This window comes from Bos indicus x Bos taurus, chromosome 16 (genome assembly GCF_003369695.1).
Source record: "Bos indicus x Bos taurus breed Angus x Brahman F1 hybrid chromosome 16, Bos_hybrid_MaternalHap_v2.0, whole genome shotgun sequence".
Lineage (NCBI taxonomy): Eukaryota > Metazoa > Chordata > Mammalia > Artiodactyla > Bovidae > Bos > Bos indicus x Bos taurus.
Window position 1 is genome coordinate 44,301,797 of NC_040091.1, and position 17,944 is coordinate 44,319,740.

Below are 17,944 nucleotides of genomic sequence, written 5' to 3' on the forward strand. Positions count from 1 at the left end.
GTAAGTAGTAATTAGAGAGTTAGAAACTTAGCAGTGAGCACAGGTCAGGAGTCAAGCTGGAGGGCAAATGGCTGGAAAGTAAACAGCCTTGGAAGAAGGCCGAGCCAGCTCACTCCCAGTTGCATTTGTTTAGTCATCCAGCCAGTGATAGTGGTCACCTGCTTTGAGTGTCACGGGATGTTTGGGGTGCTGGGGATTCCCTCGTGTACTCAGTAGCCTGCATAGCTTGTCATGTCATGTCATGTCCTATGGCATTGTGAGCTAGGTGTTAACATAGCTCAGGTGTTAACACAGGGGAAGGTTATAGGACTGTAGGGCCTGTGGACTGTCTGAGGAAGTCTAATTGGAAGATGGTTTACTGGTTAATTTAATTAATAGTTGACTACCATTGAGGTTAAAGCTTTTAGTGGTTTTTGTAATGAATCTCGTATTGGTTTCCTACTCCTGCATAACAAATTACTCTCAACAATAAAGATCACCCCAACTTAAGACAAGAATGATCATTTATTATCCAGTTTCCAGGTAAGACAGTCGACAATGTATCATGCATTAACAGGGTCTCTTTTTGGAAGAATTTTAGCCATCCTTCTGTCTCTGTGTAGGAGAGAGGCTGCCTGCCTGACTGCAGCTCCCAGTGATGGAGAACTTGAGGCATCCACTTCTGAGAATTTACAGACAAATGGTACAAAGCCCCGACAATCATCTTACACCCAAGCATACAGAAGCCCGAAAGAGGCCTAGCGACCTAATCAGGGATGTAGTTATTTAGTGGCAGAGCCATGTACTCCAAGCCAAGGATTTCGGTGGGAAAATTTTTAACATGGATATACAACATTCAGTCTCTGACACTTTTGCTTCAGAGAGCAAGTGTGTCTAGGTATACAGGGCTCCCTGGTGGCTCGGATGGTAAAAAAAACAAAATCCACCTGCAGTGCAGGAGATCTGGGTTCAGTTCCTGGGTTGGGAAGATCCCCTGGAGAATGAAACGGCAGCCCACTCCAGTATTCATGCCTGGCAAATCCCATGGACAGAGGAGCCTGTGGGCTAACATGTACAGTTTCCTTCAGAGGTTTTTTGTTTGTTTGTTTTTAAGAAAAGATAGATAATACCGTATCCATGGGGTTGCAAAGAGTCAGATACAACAACTTAGTGACTGAACAACAACAAATACCTTTTAATTTCTCTGATACATAGACATACAAGAAAATGTTTTCTGTACCTAGATTCCAAGTAATTAATCCTACTTCTAATTCTTATCTCTTTACTTCACCCTTCCTTATTAGCTATGGATTGGGGCAGGATATATACCAAAACTTGAGTTTCTTCATCTGTGGCACGGGCTCAGTTACCCTTGTGTTGGAGAGTGTATTGAGGAACTTCAAGGAGGATGCAGTCTGGGAGCCCCCAGTGTCCACGTTGAGACTGTGATGTCCTGAGAGAACGGAAGATGTTACTTGGAATAGAGAGCGTGGGTACTAGTCTGAGCTCAGGAAGAATGCCAGGTCTCGAGAGAGAGTTAAGAGTCATCAGTAAAAATATGGTTATTATTTTAAATTGTCCTATTTGCTGTTTTTCAACTATAACTAGTTGAATGGGACTTAACTAGTCATCCTGGAATACTGTGTATAAATTCAGAATGTACTTAGGAAATAGAGTCAGGAATCAGGAACAACATACTAGAAAGCTTGGGATGCCCACCTGGCTGGCTGGCATGTCTCCTCTCGGACACGTTGCTTCTGCAGCTGTTTACTGAAAACATCCTGCTTTACTCCAGTCACCCTTTCATTGATGTCTTAAATATCTTAAACCAAAACCCAGATGACACTTTTCAAAGCAGTATCAATAGTCTACCTCCAGCCAGAAGTGTGTCTTAGGTCTGGGGTGATGGGAACCTGTAACAGACAGGAGTATATGAATGAAATTCAATAGGTTCTTCTCATCTGGTGGTTGGTCAGTGAGAGCCATTGATGGACAGGTAGGTGTCGTGGAATACAGATGTTTTAAAGGCTTTGATTTCTTCCGGGCATCAGTGTTTTCTTTTCTCCCCTTACCCCTCCTTAACATAGGCCCACATTTAGGGACCATCTTCAGTTTTCTTCGGCCGCTCTCTGCCTTCAGGAGAGCAGTGACATCCTCTTCTTCCCCCTGCCTGGCTTGTGGGCTACACTTTTGTCTCTCTGTTGGGGGGAACTGTGGTTTGCTTACTTGCAGATCTGCCTGCTCTTCAGCCCTCTGAGAAGCAGCAAGTTATTAACATAAAATTTTATGCAGAAAGCGGGGCAGAGGAGAAGGAGCCATCTTCACAGTGGGACTCATTTTAATACCTACAGTGTTTTCCCAACAGTTACATAAGAGGACTGAGGAGAAGTCGCTGTTCAGAAGTCCCGGTGAGTTTCTGACTGTGATGCACTAGTTAAAATGCAGCAGCAGGAGTTAATTTTGAAAGCTCTCAGCCAGGGGTTAATGCTGAGGAATTGTCTTTTACCATTTCTGTAGCATCGCTCCTTTTCTCTGCCACAGACACAGGTCAGGTCCAGCAACCGGGACCAGCTGCATGGGGAGTTGGATACACACACAGGGGAGATGAGCACACACCTCATTCTTTGGCTTTATCCCCCCAGTACTCTTCTGTGTGCAATCCAATCTGATATTAAGAAGAATTTTTTGGAGATAGGTAGGGCAAGTGTTTTTATGGCCAATTTAAAAGATGAACAAACCAAGACAAGACTAAACTAAGTTTGGAGACTATAGCCTTTACCTGTGCGTTCAGAGACCCGTGGGAAGCACTGAAAATCTTGAAGTGCACGTGCAGGCAGCAGGTGCCCATTCATCTTCCGGATCCACACCCTCTCTTGGACTCCATTCTCAGGCTTCACCCCATCCCTGAAGTTTCCCGATGGTTTACTTTTGTCACCCTTGATCCTCCTCCCCTGGTTCAAGGATTTGGTGACAGACATGTTCCCCCCCCTTATCTGTAAAATGGAGATATTAGGAGCCCCTGCTTCGCAAGGCTATTGTGATGCTTAAATGAGTCCCTATAGAGCCCTTCAGACAATGCCAGCTGTTGGCTGCCATCATTGTTGAATAGGGTGGTATCTCCGTACCCCTCTCACATCCTGACACAGAACAGTGACGCTGCCTGCCCTAGGCCAGCCCTGCGCGTGGGGGGATCAGCATCTGGACAGCCAGTAAGGCTGTCGTCGCCCGTGGGCACAGGGCTTGGGAGGCTCAGACCTGGGGCAGGCTCAGCAGTGATGAGTGGAACTTTTGAACTGGTTCCTTTATTGTAAGAGAGAACATTATCGCATTTGACCCAATTACGTTTATCCCTGTTAAGTTTCTTCCATTTCAAAAGTGGCTGTGCCTAAACAGCCATGTCATAATTTCCTCTCTGGAACAGAGGAGCAGACCAGATCTAGGGCTTCTAAGTTTGAATCTCATGTTCTTTCCATTCAACCAAAAATGAGAAATAGAACTCTCCAGATTCTACTAAAACCCAAATTTACTAAATACTGTGTTCAGGTAACTCACTTCTTTTAAAAGCTGAGAATTAAACGTTCTCGGTCAGGAACTTAAGGGGGCGTCCCCCCCCTGGTGGCTCAGTGGTAAAGAATCCGCCTATAATGCAAGAGACATGGGTTTGACCTTGGGTTGGGAAGATCCCCTGGAGGAGGGCATGGCAACCCACTCCAGTATTCTTGCCTGGAGAATCCCCATGGACAGAGGATCCTGGCGGGCTACAGTCCATCAGATCATAAAAGAATTGGACACAACTTAGCAACTAAACAACAACCAGAGCTTATATGTAGTAACTTCTGATGGTGATATGAAATTTCAGCTCAGTAATAGAAAACTGTGGCAATGTGTCTAAAATCTGGAGTGTAAATCATTATGTAACATGACAGAAGTGCTAATGATCATACAACGGCAGTCACATCACAGTGTATAAACGTGTCAGATTAATGTGTTGTACACCTTGTAACAGGATGATGCATGTCAAAATATATTTCAGTAAACAATATAAAATCAAAATTGAAACACAGTCGCAAACTTAGTTGTAAAACAAAGCAAAGAACAAATTCCTTGCCATAAATAAACCTGTATTTATATTTGGATCTCATCTGGCTTTGGGGATTGAGACATAGAAGAGGACTTGTTCTGTGCTCTGAAGGAACATACCAGGTTGACTGGAAACAAACAGCACCAGAGAAATCAGGGCCAACAGCCCAAGAACCTCGGCTCATGGATATGTGAATGGCTGGACTGCAAGCCTGTGGCACATAAGCAGGGCTGCCTGGCACATGGGGCGGTGACCCAGCCACAGCGCCTGCCTGTTAAATGAACAGTCTTCGTTCTCGTTCACCTTTGACATCTTAGCATTCCAGCATCTATTCACCATCAGGGACAGAACAGCTAATGGAGAGGGATGTAACTGATGAGGCCGGTTGACTAGACCTTGAATTTAAGCACTGGAAATGTGGAATTTCAGCTCAACTGCTAGAATGCTGTTAAGAAGCAGACTGTGTCTGTGAACTTTCCTTTAGAGGCCTCTAGCACCTATAAGTCGATCACGTTAATTATGAAATTCAAATCTCAAAAGCTTCGAGGTCTTTATTTGCAGAGAGATGAGTTAATAGAAGGGAGACTGCAGCGTCAGTAGCCTGTTTAACATACTGACTGACCTATTCTAATCATTGACTGCTCTGAGTGGGTTGGCTTTGTTTCGATTTTAAAGGCTACTCTACATTTCTGGTAAACCACAAGGTAAAGGCTGGTCTCTGAGAAGCAGATGTTTTGTCAGTTCTGAGGCCTTGTGGCTTTCCATAGAGAAGTAACAGTACAGGCCACACGAAGCTTTTACTTCCTTTTTTTTAAAAAAAAAGGGGCCAATGGTGCTTTGCGCTTGATAGCATAGTGCTTGATATACATTGACAGCAGTGGTCTGTGTTTACCACCAGATGTCAGATCCATATTTCTGGAAGTAGTTAGTTTGAAATGTCTATAAGACAAGTGTTCCCCATGGGCTTGGACCATAGATTTAGCCTTAGAAATAGTGGTGAGAATCTTGGATGGTATTTAGAGCCAAAGGAACAGTGGAAATCGTATTGGGAGGGAGTTTAGAGAACAGGGACCCTGAAACAAAGCCTTGGGAAGACTCAGATTTCTAGAGGTTGAGTAGGGTTAGGGTTAAGGTGAAATGAGGAAAAAGAGCAGAGTTTGGTGTCATGGAACCAATAAAATAAAAACTCTGTTACCAAAGTTCAAAACGGACCATTTGGCACTGAACAGTCTGGTTCCACCGTGACCACCCTAGCTCAGGCCCCTGTCATCTCATGGTTTCACTTGTGTATTAAACACTTGGGAGTTCCACCCGCCTAATGCTCTAGGGAGGCAGGGTGGTATAAGATTCCATTCCTGTCTTTTCAGAGCTTATAGACTATGAGTATACGAGCCTTTAGACAAATAAACACCAAGTGAATCATCAGGGAGATAGTTGGAGAAGTCTCATTTTGGAGTGGGAGGGGTTTGAGCTTAAGTTTGAGGTGAACTGGAGGTAGGCTGTGGAGAGAAGTATTAAAGGTACCGCAGTCAGAGCTCAGACTAGGATGGTGGCAGCGTTGGCTAGGTGGCATTAGTGGATGTCTGTGTGGTAAGGTAGGCTGGGGCGGGGTCCTGGTGCACCTGCATTTGAGAATGCAGGTCTAAGGGGTTAAACATCCCCCCTTTCCTGAAGAGGTCCAAGAGCTAGTTTTAGTGCTCAAGGGCATGATGGTACAGGACTCATGATGGAATATGTGGTCTTGGCAGAGCCTCGTAAGTGGCCTGATGGGAGAGATGGATTCATAGACTGGCACATAGGAAAGAAGGGGAAGGTTTTGGCCTGGGACTGGTGCTTGTATGGGTGGGAAAGGAGGGCACGGAAGACCTTTCTTTGGAAGAACAGCGAGGACTGGGTTTGATCTGGGGGGAAACAGGAAGGGCAGAGTCACAGATGATGGTGCCATGACTGAAAATGGATTCTCTGTAGACCCTTAGCCCTCTTTACCGAGACTGTGGCAGTGATGTGGGGCATGGATTTCAGAGCCCGGGTTTGGAATTCTGCCTTTACCGCAGAGGAGTTGGGTGACCTTGGTCTGCCTGCTTAACTGACAGTGCCTCAGCTTCCTTGTTGGTAAAATGGAGATGATAACAGTACTTCCTTGTAGGGTATAAGGACTCTGAGGCTCCAGGCACACAGTAGGTATTTAACAGCTATGTTCAGGAGATTATAACAAGTAGAAGACTTAGGGTCTGACCTCAAGTTTGTGGAAGCCCCTTCCCTGCTCTTCCTGATTCAGCCTTTCTCAGGTGCTCCTTCGCTTGGCCGACTTCTCCCAGCGAACCTGTTGTGTATCCTCTGGCATTGGGCCCTCCTTCGGATTGCATGACCCTGCCATTCTACCATCTCTTTCATGCCAGAGCCCACCTCAGCTTTCTGTAGACTCTGTCTGTTACCACTTCCCACTGTGCCCCTGTCTTTTCTGGAGGCCCTTCCCACCCTTCCACACCAGCAAATGCTCTGCTCTTCGAGATCTGACCTCAGTGACCATGACAGTCTGTCCCTCCTCTCGGCTTCCTTGCAGCACTGGTGAGCTGCCATTCACTACTTCATGCTTGGCTTCCCTGAGACTCAGATCATTCTCTAATCTAATAACCTGGCACACATTTATCTTTCCTGCTAAAGATGAATTCATGTGAATAAAGGTCCATGACTGCCTGTTTGTTATTATTTTAAAAATTCCTCCCAGTGTTAGGTGCTCACTAAATACTCAACTCCTGAAAGTAGATTAAGAAGTTAATTCCGAAGGCTGAAGTTGAGTTCAGGTCATCCCAAGCTCACACTGGGTTCCCCCACCAGCCTCTCCAACTGCAGTGCAGCCAGTCTGTCCCTAAGGCCTGTCGCAAGCCACCCCACCCCTGGTGCAGTTGCTATCCAGTCTTCTCATGGAACGGTCACGCCGGCACTTCTCTGCTGGCCTCACAGTGGCCTAGAAGGCTCTGCAGCCTGGCCCTCTCCTGCCTCTTCAGTCTTATCTGTGGCACTGCACTTTGCACACCCTGTCCTCCTTGCAGTTCCCAGAATGTTCCCTGTGCCCTGCTGGCAGTCCCACTAGAGCCCACCGGCAGGCTGCTGCTTTTCCTGTCACTTCCTCTAAAACACCCACTGAGTGAGTGCTTCCTCCTCCTGGCCCCACCTCCAGCCCTTTGTTCCTCTGTGGCTTCTCTTTGGGGCCCAGAGATTGGTGTGTTTACCTGTTTGCCAGCCTGGCTTCTTGAGGGCAGGCGGTCTCATTCCTCTCCAGATCCCAAAGGAGATCCTCTGCACTTAGCCCAGGAGGCGTGCTGAGCATGCGGATGACACTTGTTTCAAGAAACAAGGGTCACTCTTCTTCAGACTAGAAAAGAGCTGGCTGCTTTGTTGTGCCTTGACAGACTGTTCCTTTTGAACTATACGAATTATGTTGAAAACTGACAGTGATGAGTCATATCTTAGAAAGGGGTGAAATCTGAAAATGCAGAGCCTCCAGGAATGGAGTAGGAGGTTGCAGATCGGTCTTGCAGGCCAAGTCTGGTTCTTCGCTGAATTTGCCCGGCTGGTCTCCACCGCGGGGAGTGGGAGGGACGCTCCTCCCGGTGGGCAGGTGATTTATTGGCTGGGAAGCTTCCGCGGTGACTTAGTTGTGAAACGGCGCCCTGCGAGGTGCCGGCTAACGCCTGGGCCGGAGGGATCGCGGGAGTCCTCGGGGCCAGCCCCCAGCTTCGCAGCCCGGGGGGCGACGGGCGTGCGCCGCTGACTCGGCCCACCCGGGGGAAGCCCAGGGACTGAGCGGCCCGGGAGGGGCCCCGAGCGCCCTCTCCTCGTGCCCGCCGCGGCGGGGAGGAAGTTTCCGTGCTCCGCCGCCCGGGTCGGATCCCACTGTTTGGAAGGAAGAAACCAAGGTACTGCGCCGGGGCTCCGCGCGGAGCCTCGGGGTGGGGGCCAGAGCCGGGCCGGCGGGCGGCGCGGCGATCCAGGCCGCCTTTTGCAGCCGCCCGCGGCCGCGCCGGGCTCTGCGCGCCGCTCCGGCCTCCTCCCCCGGCGGCGGCGGCGGCGGCCTCAGCCCCGCGCCCCCCGCGCCCCGCGCCGCGCGGCCCCGCCGCGGTCACACGCCGAGCCGCCCGGCCGCCTCCGCCCTGCGCTTTGTGGAGCACGAGCCGAGTGACAGGCGCGGCCTCTCGCCGCCGGGACCCGGAGCGCAGCCGGCCGCGGCCCCAGTACCTGTGGCTGCCGGCGTCGGGGCGCGGGACCCGGCTTCTCGCCAGAGGTGGGGGCCGGGGAGCCGGCAGGGCCCGACTGCGGCGGGGAGGGGCTGCTCGGGAGGAATGGGGCAAAGTGAAAGTCCCGGACCGCTGAGGAAATGAGGGGTAGGGGGGCCGGGAGGGGGCAGGGGTTCTGGTGGCTCGGTTTCTAGTGCCCAAGACGGCTGGGCAGGTCGGCGGGGTCCGGGGTCCGGGCCCCGGTGGTCTTCCGCCGCGCTGGTGAATTCCTGGGATTAACGAAAGGCCTTTTAACCCTCTAGAGTGCCCTTCTGGAGGAAAGTCTCCAGGTTTGGTTGTGTTTCCCTTTTCTGCTCGACAGTCTGGGAAGCTTCGTTCTCAGGTGGAGACCACTTGTGCTGCTTGATTAAGAAACCCGGAGCGTATTTATACCTCCGTTGTTTATACCTCCGCGGACCGCTGCGGAGACTGGAGGCACCCAGGGCATAGATCGCCTTTGGCCTCAGACACAGGATGTCCTCCTAGACCTGTCTGGTGTGCGGGACCGGGGACCGGATGGAGGCTGTCGGGGGCCTGCGGGGCAGGGGGTCCCAGCTGTGCCGCCGAAATATTCCCCCAGCGCAGTCAACATTCCCGCTCAGACTTCTTTGCGGTTGTTGTTCTGCTGATTGCAGATTGCTTTGCTGACATCCTGTTTTGTTTTTGGTTTTTACATCCCATTTGTTGTTTCTTTTTTATCACAGAAACGCTTCGTTAAGGGGCTTAGGCAGTACGGCAAGAACTTCTTCAGAATTAGAAAGGAGCTGCTTCCCAATAAGGAAACAGTGAGTACAATTGGACTTTATGTAACTTGATTTTTTTCCTCTTCGCTCTTGCTGCTTCTCCGCACTTGATCTTATGAAATGGTTTCCTTTAACCCTGTGTTGTGCTTGGACTCAGGCGGTCTCTAGGATCCTATTCAATTTACTTCACTTTCGGTTTTCGCTCACGATTCTAGATAGTAAAGTGACAGATTATGCTTACCCTCACCCCACCCCCCAAGAAAGTGGATTTCAGAACCGAAGGATCTCTGGCATTAGAGGGTTGGTGGGGGAGGGGAGCCTGGGGTGTTGGGAAGTTAACATCTAATTTTAAATACAGTGGCTGAAATAGAAAATACCATTTATCACGAGTTTGGATTTGGTTATTATCAAAAGTCATCAACAAATAATAGAGCTAAGAGGTTTGTAGCTCAGTATACTTTAAATTCTCATGGGACTTTTATTTAGTTAACGTTGGTGTGTTTTGAAGAGTAGTTTTAACTAATTTTCAAGCCCTAAAAGTTTGTACTTTTTTTAAGTGTGTACTTTTTATTGGAGAGATATCAAGGGTCCTATAAATTGCTTGAAATGAGGCTTTAAAAAATTCCTTTGGTACTTCACAAAGCTGAGAGTCAGATCTGATGACGGCTCTTGCTAAATTTGGGGGGAAGTGGGTTTGCTGAGAAATCTTGGGAGTGAAGTTACGTGAAGAGAATACCACTCCAATTAAAATAAATAAATAAATTTTAAAATTTAAAAAAAGAATGCCAGTAGGAGATTCGTTCAGTCTTACCTGGCTGTACCTGTAATTTCCTACAGGTGGTATTGGAGGAGAGTTGGGGAACCCTTGGCTAGGCCAAGGAGTAGGGGAGACTGGAAGTGGAGTAGGACCAGCCTCATCAGTGTCTATGGGCCCTAGAAGTGACTTCAGGACCTAGGGATGGGAGGTGAATATTTAGGCTTTGAGCTGCTGCTTTCCCCAAACCCTCCAGCCCCACCCGCTGCTTTTGGGAGTGGAAGGAAGAGACTGTTCTGGGAGCAACATCCATGCCAAAAGCTGTGGGGCAGTTTGGATTTTGGTTTCCTAGTTGAGTATTGTTTATTGATTTCCTCTTATTCAATTTTCATTCTTTTCACTTTTTTTTTTTTAAACAAAATGTTTCTGGACATGGTTTCTGTACAACACCTTATGAACAGCTCATAATAGGGAAGAAGGTTCTGAGATTTCAGGTATAGCCTCATGTATATTCGTTTGTGGTTTGCATTCATCAATCAGAATTAGATGAAACTTTCAATATTTATTATACATCTGAATATGCTGAGATAGGTCATTTTGAGGATAGTGGAAAAAAGCTGTTTATGGACAATAAAATACGAGATGAATCTATATAATCAACTTACATTTTACTTTTTCCAGAACAGATTGGAAAAAGGTATTTAATGTGGATCTATGAATGAAATACTTTTATGTTTTCTGAGCATTTCAGTTATTTGAAGTAAAAACTAAAAAGACTTTACCCAAGTACAGGAATTTTGGTTTGGCCAGATTGGAATGAAAATAAGAGATCATTGAGGAGATCGATCTGAGCTGATGTGAAGGCCCAGATTATGACCTTTCAGCCTGAGTTTTCTCTCTCCTTGTGCTCTGCGAAAAAAGTTTCAAATCATGAAAAATTTGATACATTATCCCTTGACAATTATTTTATTTCTCTCAAAAAATAAACTTAATAGCAAGATTAAGCATTGAGTCTAAAAGCTAGTGTCTAACATTTGGAAATGCCAAACAATTTGCATTTTATCTCCCTTGAGGAAAGGGAGCTGCATGACCTTTAACCTAGGGAAGGGTCTTCTGATCTGTGTTCCCTCCTGCTTTTGGTTGGCCCTTCTTCTTACTGGTGATGTCTGACTCAGAGTTGTGAGAACAGCTACCTTCTTAGCAGGTTTTCTGGTCTTCTCCAGGTGCCTCTTTCCTGAGACCCTTCCCCATCACTTCTCTGCCACCCCTGTTTCCCAGCCACGTGGCTCCTTACCTCCCACCTCCTCTGGCACCCAGCAGTCTTCCTGTTTCCAGCCTCTGTCTCTGGGCACCATCATGGGAGAGTCATTTGCAGGACTGGATAATGGATTAGGGCTGACACTGGCAAACCATTCCTAGTGTCCTGCTGGCTTTTGCATGCAATTAGAGGTTGGTAGTAGGATAAATCTAAGTATTCTAGTCAGCTGCAAGAGGCACATATCTTGTATTTTCCTTAGTTATCAACATGGCCACACTAGTCAGCTAATCATTCACAACACATAGGGAGGGGAGGGCAAAGGTTATTTTTTCATTTTTGCTGCAGTAGAAGAGAAAATTTTCAGATATGTGTTCTTGGTTCAGGTAGAAATCTTCATATGGTCATTCCTTTTAAAAAGGTGTGTGTATGTGTGTGTAGCGAATCTTGCTAATCTAGATACTTTCCATATTCTGTTCTATTTACCAGAATTATTAACTCATTTCTTTGCTATTCTCAACTGACTGGAAACTTCAGAAGGGTGTCAGCATCCAAAAGAACACGCCTGATTGGGCATGGGCGCAGGGTCAGCAGCCCTGTGTTCTATTCTTGGCCTTACTGGTAACTATAGTACTTGATGATCTCTTTTAACTGAGCAGTCTGCTTTGAGTTGTTCATTGGAAGGTTCAAATCCTGTGAGGTCAAATCCTGACCAGGCCTGGGAATTATTTTTTTCTAAAATGATGTGTCTTTGCATGAGAATTTTACAGGCATTCTAATCTCTATAAAATGTTTGCACATCTTTGGCTGTTGCTGTGCCAGAGACCAGTCATCTGCCCCTTAACCTGGCACAGGGTCTTATGCAGATTACTCAGCCTCTCTATCCTTGATTGTCTGTGTCTGTAAAATGGGCTGATGCTTCTGCCCCTAGAATTGTTTGGAGAATTTACATGAGATAACGTCTATAAAGGGTGCATGAAAACATTTGAAAACAATTGTTCTTCCTGTCTACCCCCAATTAAGTAGCTGAATACTATGAAAAGTACAGACTTGTTTTCTTCTTGTAAACATCAGATCAGATCAGATCAGTCGCTCAGTCGTGTCCGACTCTTTGCGACCCCATGAATCGCAGCACACCAGGCCTCCCTGTCCATCACCAGCTCCTGGAGTTCACTGAGACTCACGTCCATCGAGTCAGTGATGCCATCCAGCCATCTCATCCTCTGTCGTCCCCTTCTCCTCCTGCCCCCAATCCCTCCCAGCATCAGAATCTTTCTTGTAAACATATTGAACCTATATAAAATGAAGTTATCTGTTTTTCATTCATCTGTCTTATAGAAAAGCGCTTTAATTGAAAACCAGTGTGTGGATGGCACAACCTGGTTAAAAGGGTGTAAGTCCTCCATCTTGGAGCTTCGTTGAGGAGCGTTTCATCCCCACCAGGCCATTCGGTGTCATCACGCATTCAGAGCTTGCTGGTGGTCATGATCAGCTTCCCCAGCTCTTTTGGTTTCTGGTGTTGATTACTCAGGAGCTAAATCTGGCTTTTCTCTGAACACTGCTGCCCACTGAAGTGGGAATAGTGGCTGTGATTGTGGAAAACCAACTGTTTATAGAGGCTTAGTTGAGTGGGTGTTACATGTTAACCTCATGGTTCGCAGGAGAATAATTGCAGTAGTTTAGCATCACAGTCATGCAAATATCCTGTAGCTTCTTTCTTCCAGTTCTTGCTTTCTCTAGAACTGTTTGCCTCCCTCACTGTGTTTATGGAATGTATATAAGTAGTAAAATATGGTAAGGAATTTTTGCTGAGCATCTCAGTTTCCCCTTGGCTGTATGCCTCTTCTCTCTCAACATACTGTTTGGTCTAAACAACATCAGAGTCTAGGGTATGAGTACATTTGTGTAAATCACAGCAAGTGCCCCACTGCTGAGCTTCTGAGAAATGGATGGGTAACGAGGCCTCTTTTCTTCTTTAAGCACTGCCGTGTCATCGTTGGATTGATGAATCACATGACCTTTGATGCTAATGTAATGACTGAAGACCAAGGTCTCTTGTTGAGACCTAATAGAGTTGAATCTTAATTACTAGGAGAGGAATCCATGTTGTATATAATACAAAATATTAGGTGGTCCCAAAATAATTTTTTGTTTGATTTTTTACACATTGTAGTTTTCTTCAAAATCATGAGATGATTACCCAGGTGACAGTGACATATACATGTATCTTCTTTCATGCTGAGCACATCCCTTTGTTTGAACCCAGGACTTTATGTGTCTGACATATGGGTGCTTGTCCCTGGAGTCCTGGCTGGCCTTTGTGTAAAGCTCTACCTGCTGTTGGAGTGGACAGGTTCAGCCAGCATTGCATCTAGACAGGGAGGGAGCGCTAACTTAGTGACCTGTCTCTGCTGCAGCCGACTTTACTGAGAAGACAGTTTGATCCACCCTGACTTGGTAGAGAGAAGAGGTGACCCCAGAGGATTATTGGCCTCTGGACAGAGAAGGGAACAAGTACATGCTCTTGACTGTCTTTCTCATCTCTTGAGTTTTATTTTTGAGTACCTCACCCAACAGAGATGAAGTTCGTGTTGTTTGTCAACCCAGTCACTGGTACATTAAAATTTACTATACCAGAAATTCATTTTCATCCACTTTCCATTTTCAAAGCTAGCTAAACATTCTGTGTAGTTCAATTTTAGAAAGTTTTGTATACCACTGAGCATGGTGGTGGTGAGATGTCTGTGAAGAGAAGCAAAGAGCCTGCACTGCAGCAGGAAAGGTGAGCCATGTGCATGGTTGGCAGTTTGTGCTCAGGGCCCTGGTGGAGGGCCAGGCCCCGCAGGGACCATGGGGGCTGGGGGTTTCTGGGAGGCTAATTGGAGGATGTGGTATTTGAACTGAGCTTTGAAGGAAGGATACAGGCCGAGGTTGGGAGGATGGAGGAAAAGCGACTTTGCAGCTGTAGGAAATATCATGAGCAAAGGCATGGAGACAGGAAATTGCAAAACGTGCGCAGCAAGTCCATGAGTGCTGTTGAGGAGAATGCTGCATGAGCTGATGCCATGGCACGTGAGCCAGAATTATGGCTTGGAGGTGAAGCGAGGGGAAACTTGCACTTTTCCCAAAGAGTGAAATCTGGGGACCCACCGAAGGATTCTGAGAAAAGAGGTGAGAGCATGGGAGCTGAGCATTCTCTAGCAGCAGTACCAAGAAGGTGGAGACCAGAGAGGAAGGTTCTTGCTAATTCAGTGTAGTAGTAGGACAGAAAGTGGGGAGCCAAAAATGGTTTGTAAACATGGAAGACTTTTATCTGGACTTTCTCTATTGAAAACTTACTGGGTTTGTTTTTTTTTGTTTGTTTGTTTTTGCTGATTTTTTTTTTTGAAGGGGACTAAAGGGCCAGCTGGTTTTGATGCTTTGAATTTTTTTAACCTTGGGTGAGAGGATGAAAAGTATTGGAGATTTAAAATTTTAATTTGAGAAATAATATGAAAAATCAACCATCTTTCTCAGCCGTATTTCTGAGAATGAATTCTACTGTGTGTGTGCTTAACTTCTGAACGTTAAGTTGTTCCATTCTTCAGGCAAAGTATCTTTTGCATAGAGCACATTCCCTCAGCAAAGAAGAACGACTTTTGAGAAAGGGCTATAAGATGGAGTAATTGGGATTCTGTTAATACTAAGAGGTTAAAACTGACTGTAGTATTTAAATACGAGCGTTCAGCATGAAGTTTTATTTAACTTCAGGTTATAACCTTAGATAAACAATTTTCTAGCCTCATTAATGCTTAATCTAATGTTATATAACAAAGTGTGGACTTCCTGAATCGGTTGATACTGTTGAGGACACAAATGTGTTATAGCCGCATAACATACTTGGTTGTAAGCCAGAGATCTCTGACTGCAAATGCTGTGTATGCTTGCTGCTCTCAGTGTGGTCCTCAGACCAGTGTTGTCCTCATCACCTGGAGCTTGTTAAAATTGCAGCCTCACAGCCTCCTGTCCCTTTCTATTGAAGCAGAATCTGCATTGTAATGAGCGCCCCAGGTGATTCGAATGCGAAGTAAAGTTCAGGAAGCCCTGCTGTTTGCAGTGATGAGGCCCTGCAGAATCTCAATCCTATCTGTTAGATTCATTCTTAAAATAATGTTCTTTTCATTCTGTTAAAACTAGATTATTTCACTGTTAAGTAGAGCTTGATTTCCCTTTTCAAAGGATTGTAAAGTATTTCAAGGTATTTGGGAACTTCCTGGGTGGTCCAGTGGCTAAGACTCCCAGTGCTGGGGGCCGGAGTTTGAACCGTGGTCAGGGACCTAGATCTCTCACTTGCACAACTAAGAGTTCACATACCACAACTAAAGATCCAGCCTGCCTCACCTAAGACCTGGTGCAACCAAACAAACTAATTTTAAAAATGAAAAGTATCTGGGCTTATTTTCATTATCAGTAATATTATTTCCTGATATAGCTTCCCTCTTCCCATCTTCCAATTTTTTCCTCTAGAAACACAATTGTAACTCATGCCATATTTCCTCTATTTCTTTATTTGGTTGGGGGGCTGCATCTTGCTGCCTGTGGGATTTTAGTTCCCTGAGCAGGGATCCAACCCAGCCCACAGCAGTGAAAGCACTGATTCCTAACCAGTGGACCTTCAGGGAAGTCTTGATGCCATGTTTCATATAAACACTGTTGTCTCCTTTATCTTTTGACATGCAGCCATAGTGAGTTAGGCAGAGTAACCCCTACTTGTTTCAAATAGAAACCTTTTTGTTTGAAAGGATGACCATTGCCTATTAATATGATGTTTGCATGTTTAATACTACAGTGTTTTTAGGTGTTTCTTTCGCTGGAACCCCAATATATGAAGGAGAAACATAAATGTTTTGAAAGGTTGGCAGGAAGTGGGTGTGAGGACTGACATGTGCCATACCTTTCTTTCCCTTAATAAGTTGTCCTGGGGTAGACACACATAGTTGGGATTTTCCGTTCAAGGCAGAAGTGATCTCCCATACAAACAGGCATTGCAACATGGCAGCAAGTACTTCGATCCTATAGTTGTTCCCATTAAAATGGAGCAGAGCCTATTCGTTGAGAGTCTAGACTATATGGATACTGGTCTGGGCAGTTTTGACTAGGGAAATCTGAGGGAGAGTGGCTGATGCCCTTGTGTGAGTGAAATTTGCTTGTAAGAAACTTTTGCTGTTGATGTTGTAGGGGAAGGGAGGTCTATGAAAATTAGACGAGTTTTAAATTTTTATTTACTTATTTTTAGAGTAATTATTTTTAGTTTTTTTGGAATCGGTTTTATGTGGCATCATGTTAAACAGATTATATCAAAACTCCCAGAGAATTATATGACTTTAAACCAAGGGCCTTGGATATTTGCTGTTCCCAGTGTAAACATCTTAGCCTGGTCTTTGGAACTATTAGGACTGGTGGGAATGGCATGAGAGTGCTTCAATTTCATGGGATCTATCGCTTGTAGAAACTGCACTCAAATGAAAAACACCATGGACTTCTGATGTAATTGAACACAGTGTTGCTTGTAAGCATCAGTTGTTCATTTGCTGTTGGCATTTGCTGACATATATTTCTTATGATTTGGTGGATTTTGGTTACCTGGTGACCTTTAAAGATGAAAACATTTGTGACTTTTAAGGCCTAAATAGACTCATTTATTTATTATCTAGTAAAGCAAATGGAAGGTTTGAAATGGTCTTTAAGAAGACTTTAAAGTTGTGATTATAGTCAGTGTGTTTATCTCCTTGGAGCTCATGTTTTATATTTTAAGTGGATTTTTTTTTAAGCCTGAATAAAACGTGACCCCATCCTAACTTTGAAAATCCAGTTTGCTGATGCTTTTTAAAAAATAAATCTTGTCTGTTAAAAAGTGACATTAAAAATAAGTTTTAAAATTATCAGCAATCATAATTCTTAAATAATTGGGTTTTTTGATTCATTTTAATCTTACCTGAAATTATGCCAATGAGTAATACTCAGGAAAATAGAGTAAAAATTAATTGTGTTGTTTTGAAATGTGATGCAAAGCCTTCACCTTGGTCTCATTCACAGCTGCTCACCAGTGGTGGGCAGGATACCTCGCCCTTGAAAAACGTTTTCTGTTGTGTGTAATTTGAAAGCCAATTGTATTATGGAAATAGTAAAGGCAAGCACGAGAGACTTGCTTGGGACACTAAGATTCCATTAAGCTCTGTTTTCTTTTGGAGATGTTTAATTTTTAAGTTTCCATTTTAATGACCTTTGTTATTTTTCCACTTTGGAAATATGATTCTTCTGTTCAAATCCTTCTGAATCCTCTATATGGTGGCACTGTAATTCCCAGGATTTGGCCTGTGAGGAGACTGAACTACCCTCACAAGTTGGCAAGATTAAGAGTGTTTGGAGAGAAGGTTTTTGGGGAACCTTGGTACCCAAGACCTGTGTGCTGTGGGATATCTGGGATGCATGAACGGATGCTTGCCCTACTGCAATTCACAGCCTAGTGAAGAGGTTGGAGGCTTTGTGTTCTTTCCTGGAAGGTTCTGGGGCTGCTGTCACCGCCAGGATCCTGAGCTTGGTTGTGGGGTTCTGCCTGGGGTTCACGTCTGCAAAACCCACATGGGCCTCTTTCTCTGTGGGCTGGCGGCCGTTACCCGAAGAGCCCAACTTCTCTCAGCGAAATTATGTCTTTCTGTCCTTTAAAAATGCTCATTTCTTCTGTTTTAATTTTGGCCTGTAGACTCTGCTCCTTTTTTCTCTGATGCATTTCTCTTCTGCACATATACATGCATCTGTATATTTATATAGAATGTAAGGCCTTCTGGGCAGGGATCTCATTTTAATACCTCTTTA

The 17,944-nt window shown here is 45.4% G+C and overlaps 1 protein-coding gene across 1 annotated transcript in view; it reads left to right on the top strand.

The window, feature by feature from the left end:
* Positions 1-17,944, top strand: part of RERE (arginine-glutamic acid dipeptide repeats) — a 303,344-nt gene that overhangs the window by 237,269 nt on the left and 48,131 nt on the right. Inside the window, 1 exon segment of the mRNA XM_027564998.1 lies at positions 9,042-9,122. Coding sequence (XP_027420799.1) covers positions 9,042-9,122 — 81 coding nt within the window.